General features: G+C 37.1%; 1 protein-coding gene across 17 annotated transcripts in view; it reads left to right on the top strand.

The window, feature by feature from the left end:
- CLOCK (clock circadian regulator) overlaps positions 1-12,325 on the top strand; it is a 152,333-nt gene that overhangs the window by 113,785 nt on the left and 26,223 nt on the right. For all 17 annotated transcript variants that reach the window (XM_064584503.1, XM_064584500.1, XM_045881121.3 and 14 more), the window contains 3 exons: positions 7,938-8,038; positions 8,550-8,639; positions 11,821-11,973. In XM_064584503.1, coding sequence (XP_064440573.1) covers positions 7,938-8,038; positions 8,550-8,639; positions 11,821-11,973 — 344 coding nt within the window. The remainder of the gene's footprint in view (positions 1-7,937; positions 8,039-8,549; positions 8,640-11,820; positions 11,974-12,325) is intronic.

The following is a 12,325-nucleotide window of genomic DNA, read 5'->3' as shown; positions in this document are numbered from 1 at the left end:
TCATTGCAAATGGCAAGATTTCAATTTTACTTGATGGCTGAGTGGTATTCTATTGTATATATATACCACCCCTTCTTTATCCATTCATCTGTCAGTGGACATCTGGGTTCTTTCCATAATGTGGCTATTGGGGACATTGCTGCTATAAACATTGGGGTGCTGGTGCCCCTTTGGATCACTACCTTTGTATCTTTGAAGTAAATAACCAGTAGTGCAATTGCTGGGTTGTAGGGTCGCTCTATTTTCAACTTTTTGAGGAACCTCAGAGTGGCTGCACCACCTTGCATGCCCACCAACATTGTAAGAGGATTCCCCTTTTTCCACATCCTCACCAACATCTGTCATTTCCTGACTTGTTAATTTTAGCCATTCTGACTAGTGTGTGAGGTGGTATCTCACTGTGGTTTTGATTTGGATTTCCCTGATGCCAAGTGATGTGGAGCACTTTTTCATGTGTCTGTTAGCCATTTGATCTCTTCTTTGGAGAAATGTCTGTTCATGTCTTCTGCCCATTTCTTGATTGGATTATTTGTTCTTTGGGTGTTGAGTTTGATAAGTTCTTTATCGATTTTGGAGACAACCCTTTACCTAATAAGACATTTGGAAATAATTTCTCCCATTCTGTCTTTTGATTTTGTCGACTGTTTCCTTTGTTGTGCAAAAGCTTTTTATCTTGATGAAGTCTCAATATTTCATTTTTGCCTTTGTTTTCTTTGCCTTTGGAGACATGTCTAGCAAGAAGTTGCTGTGGCTGAGCTCACAGAGGTTGCTGCCTATGTTCTGTTGTAGGAGTTTGATACATTCCTGTCTCTCATTTAGGTCTTTCGTCCATTTTGAGTCTATTTTTGTGTATGGTGTAAGAAAATGGTCCAGTTTCATTCTTCTGCATGTGGCTGTCCAACACCATTTGTTGAAGAGACTTTTTTCCATTGGATATTCTTTCCTGCCTTGTTGAAGATTAGTTGACCATAGAGTTGAGGGTCCATTTCTGGGGTCTCTATTCTGTTCCATTGATCTCTGTGTCTGTTTTTGTGCAAGTAACATACTGTCTTGATGATTTTACCTTTGTAATAGAGCTTGAAGTCTGGAATTGTGATACCACCAGCTTTGGTTTTCTTTTTCAACATTCCTTTGGCTATTTGGGGTCTTTTATGGTTCCATACAAATTTTAGGATTATTTATTCCAGCTCTGTGAAAAAAGTTGATGGTATTTTGATATTGATTGCATTGAATGTGTAGATTGCTCTAGGTAGCATAGACATTTTAACAATATTTGTCCTTCTAATCCATGAGCATGGAATGTTTTTCCATTTCATTGTGTCTTCCTCAATTTCTTTCATGAGTTTTCTATAGTTTCTGAGTACAGATCCTTTGCCTCTTGGGTTAGGTTTATTCCTAGGTATCTTACGGTTTTTGGTGCAATTGTAAATGGGATTGACTCCTTAAATTCTTTCTTCAGTCTCATTGTTGGTGTATAGAGATGCTGCAACTGATTTCCGAGCATCGATTTTATATCCTGCCACTTTGCTGAATTCCTGTATGAGTTCTGGCAATTTTGGGGTGGAGTCTTTTGGGTTTTCCACAGAGTATCATGTCATCTGTGAAGAGTGAGAGTTTGACTTCTTTGCCAATTTCAGATGCCTTTTATTTCTGAATAAAAGGCATTGTTGTTGTCTGATTGCTGAGGCTAGGATTTCTAGTACTATGCTGAACAACAGTGGTGAGAGTGGACATCCGTGCCGTGTTCCTGACCTTAAGGGAAAAGCGCTCAGTTTTTCCCCATTGAGAATGATATTCGCTGTGGGCTTTTGCATATGGCTTTTATGATATTGAAGTATGTTGCCTCTGTCCCTACACTGTGAAGAGTTTTAATCAAGAAAGGATGCAGTACTTTGTCCAATGCTTTTTCTGCATCTATTGAGAGGATCATATGGTTCTTGTCCTTTCTTTTATTAATGTGGTGTATCACATTGATTGATTTGCAGATGTTGAACCAACCTTGCAGCTCAGGAATAAATCCCACTTGGTGGTGGTGAATAATCCTTTTAATGTACTATTGGATCCTATTGCCTAGTATCTTGGTGAGATTTTTGGCATCCATGTTCATCGGGGATATTGGTCTGTAATTCTCCCTTTTGGTGGGGTCTTTGTTGGTTTTGGGATCAAGGTAATGCTGGCCTCATAGAAAGAGTTTGGAAGTTTTCCTTCTTCCATTTTGATTTTTTGAAACATCTTCAGAATAGGTATTAATTCTTCTTTAAATGTTTGGTAGAGTTCCTCTGGGAATCCATCCAGCCCTGGACTCTCGTGTGTTGGGGAGATTTTTGATTACTGCTTTGATTTCCTTGCTGGTTATGGGTCCGTTCAGGTTTTCTGTTTCTTTCTGTTTCAGTTTTGGTAGTTTATACGTCTCTGGGAATGCATCCATTTCTTCCAGATTGTCTGATTTGTTGGCATATAGTTGCTCATGATATGTTCTTATAATTGTTTGTATTTCCTCGGTGTTTGTTGTAATCTCTTCTCTTTCATTCATGGTTTCTTTGGGTCCTTACTCTTTTCTTTTGGGTAAGTCTGGCCAGGGGTTTATCAGTCTTATTAATTCTTTCACAGAACCAGCTCCTAGTTTCGTTGGTCTGTTCTACTGTTCTTTTGGTTTCTGTTTCATTGATTTCTGCTCAATCTTTATTATTTCTCTCCTCCTGCTGTGTTTACGCATTATTTGCTGTTCTTTCTCCAGCTCCTTTAGGTGTAGGGTTGGGTTGTGTATTTTTTTTTTTTTTTAAGATTTTATTTATTTATTTGACAGAGACACAGCGAGAGAGGGAACACAAGTAGGGGGAGTGGGAGAGGGAGAAGCAGGCTTCCTGTGGAGCAGGGAGCCTGATGTGTGGGGCTGGATCCCAGGACCCTGGGATCATGACCTGAACCGAAGGTAGACACTTAATGACTGAGCCACCCAGGTGCCCCTGGGTTGTGTATTTGAGACCTTTCTTGTTTCTTGAGAAAGGCTTGTATTGCTATATACTTTCCTCTTAGGACTGTCTTTGCTGCATCCCAAAGATTTCAAACAGTTGGGTTTTCATTTTCATTTGTTTCCATGAATTTTTTTAAATTCTTTTTTAATTTCCTGGTTGACCCATTCATTCTTTAGTGGGATGGTCGTTAGCCTCCATGTATTTGAGTTCTTTCCAACTTTCCTCTTGTGGTTGAGTTCCAGTTTCAAAGCATTGTGGTCCGAAAATATACAGGGAATGATCTCAGTCCTTTGGTTCTGGTGGAGACCTGATTTGTGACCCAGGATATGATCGATTCTAGAGAATGTTCCATGTGCACTCGAGAAGAATGTGTATTCTGTTGCTTTAGGATGGAATGCTCTGAATATATCGGTGAAGTCCATCTGGTCCAGTGTGTGTGTCATTCAAAGCCCTTGTTTCCTTGTTGATCTTTTGCTTAGATGATCTGTCCATTTCAGTGAGGGGGGTGTTAAAATCCCCTACTATTATTGTATTATTGTTGATGTGTTTCTTTGATTTTGTTATTAATTGGCTTCTATAATTGGCTGCTCCCATGTTAAGGGCATAAATATTTACAGTTGTTAGCTCTTGTTGGATAGACCCTTTAAGTATGATACAGTCTCCTTTCTCATCTTTTATTACAGTCTTTGGTTTAAAATCTAATTTGTCTCATATAAGGATTGCCACCCCAGCTTTCTTTTGATGTCCATTAGCATGATAAATGGTTTTACACCCCTCCCCCTACTTTCAATCTGGAGGTGTCTTTGGGTCTAAAATGAGTCTCTTGCAGACAGCATATCCATGGGTTTTGCTTTTTTATCCAGTCTGATACCCTATATGTCTTTTGATTGGGGCATTTAGCCCATTTACCTTCAGAGTAACTATTGAAAGATACAAATTTAGTGCCATTTTATTACCTATAAAGTTACTGTTACTGTATCTCTGTTCCTTTGTGGTCTATGTTACTTTTGAGTTCTGTCTTCGCTCAAAGGATCCCTTCTAATTTTTCTTGCAGGGCTGGTTTAATGATCACAAATTCTTTTAGTTTCTGTTTGTTCTGGAAGCTTTTTATCTCTCCTTCTATTTTGAATGACATCCTAGCTGGATAATGTATTCTTGGCTGCATATTTTTCTCATTTTGCACCCTGAATGTATTATGCCAGTTCTTTCTGGCCTGTCAGGTCTCTGTGGATAGGTCTGCTGCCAATCTATTGTATCTGCCCTGTTCTCCACTATAATTTGCTCCATTATACCTTCTGTGCCCCTCCGCACCCCATCTTCTTCTTCTGGGATCCCAGTTATTCTAATATTATTTCATTTTATGGTATCATTTACCTCTTGAATTCTCCCCTCATGATCCAGTAGTTGTTTATCTCTTTCTCAGCTTCTTTATACTTGATCATTTTGTCTTCTGTATCATTTATTCTCTTCTGCCTCATTTATCCTAGCAGTTAGGGCCTCCATTTTTTATTGCATCTCATTAATAGCCTTTTTTATTTTGACTTGATTAGATTTTAGTTCTTTTATTTCTCCAGAAAGGGATTTAGTTTTTTTATTTATCCAGAAGGAGATTCTCTAGTGTCTTCTATGTTTTTTTCAAGCCCAGATAGTATCTTTATAATCGTTATTCTGAACTGTATTTCTGACATCTTACTTTTATATCCATACTGATTAGGTCCCTGGTAGTCAGTACTGCCTGTTGTTCTCTTTTTTGAGGTGAGTTTTTCGATCTTGTCATTCTATCCAGAGAGTAGGTGAATGAGAGAACAAAATACTAAAATGGCAACAATGACTCCAGAGAAATATACACTAAACAAATCAGAAAAGACCCAAAACTGAATTAAAAAAAAAAAAATACTGTAATCAGACAGGTGAACAGAAAAGAGCAACACACTGGATGCTGTGTGTATTTTGGTCTGTTTGTTAGAAAACCAGATCCCAAAATTGTAAAGAAAAAAAAAAACCATATGTACAAAAATTAAGTACAATGAAAGGATAGAGTGTAACTGTAAAATTGAAAATTAAAAGACAAAAAACAAAGGAATGTAAACAGGTGAACACAACAGAACAGAGCAATACACTATATCCTGAGTGTATTTTGGTCAGTTTGTTAAAAGGAAACTACATTTCGTTATTGTAAAGAAAGAAAACCTTATACAAAAATAAAATTAAATACATTGAAAGGATAGAATGTAACTGTAAAGATGAAAATTAAAGACTTTAACAAAAAAAAAAGAAAAAGAATATGATCAGACAGGTGAAGAGAACAGAGCCATACACTAGATTTTGGGTGTATTTTGGTCTGTTTGTTAAAAGAAATTGCAACCCAAAATTGCAAAGAGAAAAACTTTTATATATATACAAAAATAAAATTAAGTACAATGGAAGGATAAAATGTAAAAGTGAAAATTAAAAAATTTTTAAAAAGTTCATAAAGTAAGAAATTGGTTGAAAACAGAGGAAAAAATTAAAATTGAAAGACGAAAGAATCATGGGGAAAAGACCTTTAATTCTATAAACTATTTTCTCCTAGTGCTTGAGTTTTGCAGTTCTCTATGAACGGTAAACTTGGTCTTGCTGATCTTCTGGGGGAGGGGCATGTTGCGTTGATTCTCAAGTGTCTTTGCCCCAGGAGGAATTGCACTGTCCTTGCCAGGGGGCCAGGCTAAGTAACCTGCACCTGATTGCTCCCTGTGGCTTTTATTCCCTGAAGGGTTTCCGCGCTGCAATGGCAGCTTCCCAATGTCCAGCGGAGCCAAGAACTCGGCGCCCCACTCCTCAGTGCACCCTCAGGGAAAAGCAGTCAATCACTACGGTCTCTCTTGTCTCCGGCTGCACTCCGTGCTCACCTGGCCTATGACCCAGCATTTCTATCTTGGTCATGTGACCCCATTTTGAGTCTCCAAACCCTGAAGACTCCTGCAGCGCACACTCACGCCGATCCTCCTGGGGTGGGGGTGGGGTCTTGCGGGGGTTCTGCTGTGCCCCGGTTTGTAGTATATAGCACAACAAGCTGGGAACCAATTCCTGGGCTCAGTGATTACAGCCGGCTTCCCTGCTCTGATGCCTGGGAACTCGGCCGCACTCAGGCACTCCCAGTCTTCCTGTGACCCTGGGGATCCTGAGACCACACTGTCTCACTTAGTTTTCTGCCCTGCTTTGCCACCTGAGCACCTTTCATGCAGGGACATCTCTCACCTGAGCAGACTTCTAAAAGTTCTGATTTTGCGCTCCACTGCTATGTCACTTTCCAGTATCCAGCTTATGGAGGCTCCCTCCCCCACAGTTAATCTTCAGACATATGGCCTCAGATTCACTTCTCTGCACCTTCTATCTTACAGAAAGTGGTCGCTTTTCTATTTGTAGAGTTGCAGCTATTCTTTTCTTAGATCTCCAATTGAGTTCACAGGTGTCCAGAATGATTTGATAGCTGTCTAGCTGAATTCTTGGGGCCAGACAAAAACTAAGGTTTCCTACTCCTCCACTATCTTGGACTATCTCCTGAAAGTTATTTTTAGTTCTTATTTTCAATGAAGACTTGCATAATTATCATTCAGTTAGTAACCTTTTTTTGTTTAAAGGGTTTAGCAGTTTCACTTCCCAGGGTATTATATCTGTGTAAGGAAAAAGGAGGTTGTTAGAACCACTCAACACCATGGGTAGACCATTAAAGAAGTGTTAAACATAGAATTTCTTAAATATTAGGGGAAAAAGTTTTCCCCTTGTAGCTATGTCTCTTTTTATACATTTTATTTTACTGTGGTAAGAATACTTCAAATGAGATCTATCCTGTTAAATTTTTAAGCTTACAATACATCATTGTTGGCTATAGGTACAATGTTGTTGTGCAGATCTCTAGAGCTTTTTCGTCGTACTTAATGGAAGTGTTATGCCCACTGATTATTAACTCCTTATTTTCCTCTATCTCCCCAGCCCTTGTCAATCACCAGTCTACTCAGATTCAATGAATTTCTCTATTTTAGATACCTCATATAAGGGAGTCATGCAGTACTTGTCTTTCCATCATTGGCTTTTTTTACATAGCATAATGTCCTCAGGATTAATCCATGTTGTTGTATCTCACAAAATTTCATTCTTTTTAAAGGTGGAATAGTATTTCATTGTATACATATTACCACATTTTGTTTTTCCATTCATCTGTCAGTAGACATTTTGGTTGTTCCACATCTTGGATATTAAGAATAGTGCTGTAGTGAACATAGTAGTGCTAATATCTCTCTGAGATCCTGATTTCAATTCTTTTGGATAAATACCCAGAAGTGGAATTGCTGGATCACATGTGGTAATTCTATTTTTAATTTTTTTAAGGTGGCTCCGTGGCGCAATGGATAGCGCATTGGACTTCTATTTTTAATTTTTTTAGAAACCTCCGTTATGGTTTCCCACGGTGGCTACACCATTTCATATCCGTACCAATTGTGTGTGGAACGGTTCCAATTTCTTTACATTCTCAGCAACACTTCTTGTTTTTTTGATAATAGCCATCTTGTCAGGTGTGAAGTTGTGTCTCATTGTGGTTTTGATTTGCATTTCCCTGATGATGAGTGACCTTGAACATTTTTTTCATATTCTAGGTGGCCATTTGTGTATCTTCTTGGAGAAATGTCTTTTCAAGTCCGTAGGCCATTTTTAAATTGAGTTATTAGGGTTTTTTTTACTATTGATCTCTAGGAGTAGTAACCACTTTTAAATTTGAAGTTTTCTTATTTCAGATATTTTCTTTGTCCTTAAGAAAGAATTAAAATGAATCCTCTTATTGTCATAGACTTCACTTTTATGAAATAATTTAGAAAAATAATTGAAAGATTATTTTTATTCATTGAAATCCATTTTGAGATTAATCTTTGCAAATTATATTTTACAAAGTACTAACACTATTTCATTTTTGTTGACGAACCTCAGCAACACCAACAAAGATCCCAACGGACACTAGCACTCCTCCCAGACCACATTTACCAGCTCATGAAAAGATGGCGCCAAGGAGGGCATCATTTAGTAGTCAGGTAAACTTTATCTAGGTAGTATTCTTCTGAATAAAGATTTATTAAAAGGGGGGGAAAATCATGTAAATCTTTAAAAATTCATTAATTCATTACCCCTTTCTATAAAGATCAAAATAGCTGTTGATAATTTTGTGAAATAGTTCTCAGACATATTCCTTTTGATTATTTTTCAGGTAAAATGTTAGATATTTCTTTTAATTAAGGAAAGTTATTAATTTAGAGCCATTTCATATCCAATTTCAAGTACCAGTCACTTTCAGTTATGTCCATTTAGCTTTTATTGAGAGCCCATGCAAGGTAATGTGGCTGATGACTTCGAAGATAAAAGGATAAGTAGGGAATAAGGCATGTCCAGTGTAGAGGGGGAGACATGCCTGCCTGTACTCAGCTAAAAATGTTATGAGGCAAATTGTAGTTCAGTTATAAAGATACCATGGTGGAATTTCTGGTGGAAGTACTTATGGTTGGGGATAATCATCACTCCAGTGTTATTTTTTATTTTGCTTCCTAGTCCATAAATTCCCAGTCTGTTGGTCAATTGTTAACACAGCCAGCGATGTCTCAAGCTGCAAATTTACCAATTCCACAAGGCATGTCCCAGGTATTTTTTGTTTGTTTGTTTGAGTTGAGTATTTTAAAATGATAAATTGTTTTAAGCTAATAGAGATTTTTAAAAATACATACTTTTAGTGCGGTGAATCTCACCTGTTGGCATTTATAATCTCTGGGGGATATTTTTGATTGTCAGTGATTGTGGAGTATCACTGGCCCTTAATAGGCAAGGGCCAGGGATGCTAGTTGTCTTTCAGGATGCATGACAGTTTTGCACAACAAAGAATTATCCCGGTTTATATGCTATAACACCCCCACTGAGAGACACTGCAGACAGAAAGCTATTAAAGATGAAATATAGCTCTTCTTTTTGTTCTTCCTGTGAATATTGGAAGAATCAAGTAATTTTATTCATATATTCATTCATTCATATATGGGACATTTATTGAGATACTTGAATTATTACAGGTGCCGGCAATACAAATACATGTAAACTATGAGACTTTTATTACATCTAGAAGGAATGACCTAGAACTACAATGCGGTATTATATAGTCTGTGCTCAAGGTATTTAGGCTCAATGTATATAGGCTGATATGTGAGCAGTTTAGATGGGCCCCTAGTTCAGCCTAAGTGAAGGAAAACTTTCTGGAAGAATTGTTGCTTGGGCTGAGTCCTAAATACAGAAATTAGCAGGAGAAAGGAGAGGTGTTAACAAAAGTGACACTAAGTTACTTTTGATTATAACTTCCCAACTTGGAATTTATGACTCTGCATTCAGTCAGAGCCTCAAACACATTAAAAAATACTAGGTAGTGGTAAAAATAATCCAAACTGTTTTGTTTAGTTCAGTATACCTTGACTTAGCAGTATTTCAAATATGATAGTTAACAATAGGTAAAAATGGTTTTCTAAAAATACCTTTGTCTTACATGGTTATTATTTAAATTATACATATATAATTTTAGCCATTATATGACACCTGTACAAGTATATTGACAACGTTGTAAATTACCCAAACATCATAATCTTTACTTCCAGCAACAAATGATCATGTAAGGTGCTTAAATATTACCTGTAGTTGTAATAGTTTTTATCAACATTTGTTCTGAAGGTTAACAGATCTTTTAATGTAAATATTAGACATACTTTCAATTATTAGTTCACTAATCTCAAGATACCGAATGAGTATTAACATTTTAAAGGGATATTTTCATGAAATTAACATATGTCAAAAATGTTAGTAAGTATTCAGATCTCATATTTCATTGAGTGATAAAGCCAAATACTTGGCTCTTAGTTCTATAATTTTATTTCCTGTTATTCTGCCTTCTGTGTTTGTATCTGTTATTTGCATTTAGTAGAAATCCTTTAAGTGATGACAATGTAATATTTACCCAAAGGTATAAATAACTTTTGTTAGGATAAAATACAACACTTTGAATATTTTTTAAGGACATGAGGGAGCTGAGGTACAAAATTTGTAATGTTTTCTCATACTTAGTGTAATCTAGTATATGATCTGATGATTGTTAACTTCAGAAGTCAGAGTTCTATACTTTTTGAAAGGTTATATTCAGTATCCTCAACACAACTTTTGAAGATAGAGAAAAAAAGCTTTTGGGAGGGCATTGCTCACTTTTAGATGCAGTTCACTATAGGAGACTTTTTTTTTTTTTTTTTAGATTTTATTTATTTGAGAGAGATTATGAGTTGCAGGGAGGAGCAGAGACAGTGGGAAAAGCAGACTCCCTGCTGAGCAGGGAACCCAGTGTGGGGCTCAGTCCCAGAATCCTGGGATCTTGACCTGAGCCAAAGGCAGACACTTAATTGACTGAGCCACCCAGGTGCCCCTGTAGGACTATTTTAAGATTAAGACACATTTCCAATAAATTGGAATTCTTTCTGCTATACTATATCCTGTGCTAAATATTCATGGAATAATTAAATGAGCATGTATACACTTAAGTAATGAATCACTAAGTGTGGCTAAATTTCAAGCAGTAGTAAATAGAAGCTGTTTATGACTCAAGTGAAACCGTGAAATAAGATTGAAAATGCTGGAAGTAGAATAACTGTTTTCATTCATGTATGCATTTATTCATTCATAATTGCTTAGTCTTTAAAAGCCTACATTTCATGCTTGTTTGAGAACAGTTTCAGTTGAAAATATGTGTAAAAATATGGTTAGTTATCTGTTAGATTTTTATAACCTTCTAATGATGTGTACAAAGAAGACATTCTAAGGATGACAGAATTTGATATGAATAACTCTAGGAGCAGGCTACTTTTTCATTTATTAAATGATAGAAATTAAGTACCTTGTTCTAGGAAATGGTAGAGCCACAATATAAGCTCTGGTCTTTTTGTTGTTATTGTTGTTATTTATTTTAGAGAGAGCAAGCGGGCAGGGGTGGGGCAGAGGGAGAGAGAGAAAGAGAATCTCAAGCAGACTTTGTGTTGAGTGCAGAGCCTGATGCAGGGCTCAATCTCAGGACCTGGAGACTATGACCTGAGCCAAAATCAAGAGTTGCAGGCTTAACCAACTGAGCTCTGGTCTTCGAATGCCAGTGTGTACTTGAAATCAGTCAAGATCTGGTCAGAAGTCAGAAGTAATATCAGAAATTTGAAATAGGGGTAATAATAAAGTTATTAACAGGGAATCCTAAATAATAACAGGGATAATGGCATTAGAGAGCATCCACTAACTGTGAGAGGGAGAGTATAGTATGCAAAGAGGGAACAACTTGGAAAACTCCAACCCTCCTAAACTCTTCTTCCTCCAGGCCAGGTTGAAACTCAGTTCCCATTGGAGCTGATGTGGCTGCAGCCACTGAATGAGAGAGAGGTTCACTGAGGTGCCACAGACCAGGGCTGGAGAGCAGGAAGCCACCTGCTGGGGTACCAGCCAAATTTGCAGGGGAGCTTCCCATAAGGATGCCAGTAAGACTTGCTAGAAAGCCACCTCCTTTTGCAGTATCCCTCCAGCTCCATCTACTGACATGACTAAGTTTGTGTCTGCTGACAAAGGAGAAATATTTATAGGGTCCAGCTCCAGTAGCACAAAGCCAAGCAAAGGTGGGTGAATTAGGAGCTGAGAGGCAATACATTGAAAACTGGCATAACATTCTTAGCTCATGATATATACTGCTTATTTTTCACATTGCATAATTATGAAGAGTAAAGTGATTCTAAAATATGTTACACTTTTCCCATACATGGTACTTCAGTTTCAGTTTTCAGCTCAATTAGGAGCCATGCAGCATCTAAAAGACCAATTAGAGCAACGGACACGGATGATAGAGGCAAATATTCATCGACAACAAGAAGAACTAAGAAAAATTCAAGAACAACTTCAAATGGTCCATGGTCAAGGGCTGCAGGTAAGCTATTATATTTGAATACAAGCAAAATATGTTGTTCACATTTTGGTTTCTTAGGAAAATTGACTTTTCTTAATTAAAAATGAGAAGCAAGAGATAACATTTCATCAGTTTAGTTCAGTAAATACTCATTGATTACCTACTCAGTATGATTGCATTTACAGTCTGATTCATTCCTAAGAGTATTTCCATCAACATCCTTGTTTCTCCAGATTAGAGTCCTCTTTTAGCAGTCTAGTTTTTAGTAAACTTAAACCGATAATACAGTATTTTATTATAGACTTTTAGGTATATGTAGGTACAGAGTTTATAAATCAATCATCAATCATTGTTTTAGTAAACTTCCAGTAGA

The sequence above is a fragment of the Mirounga angustirostris genome, unplaced genomic scaffold, assembly GCF_029215605.1.
Source record: "Mirounga angustirostris isolate CCGP_5_RB_7025 unplaced genomic scaffold, mMirAng1.0.hap1 SCAF_2, whole genome shotgun sequence".
NCBI classification, from domain to species: Eukaryota; Metazoa; Chordata; class Mammalia; order Carnivora; family Phocidae; genus Mirounga; species Mirounga angustirostris.
Note: the sequence above shows the minus strand (reverse complement) of the source record. Positions and strands in the feature narration are given on the sequence as shown.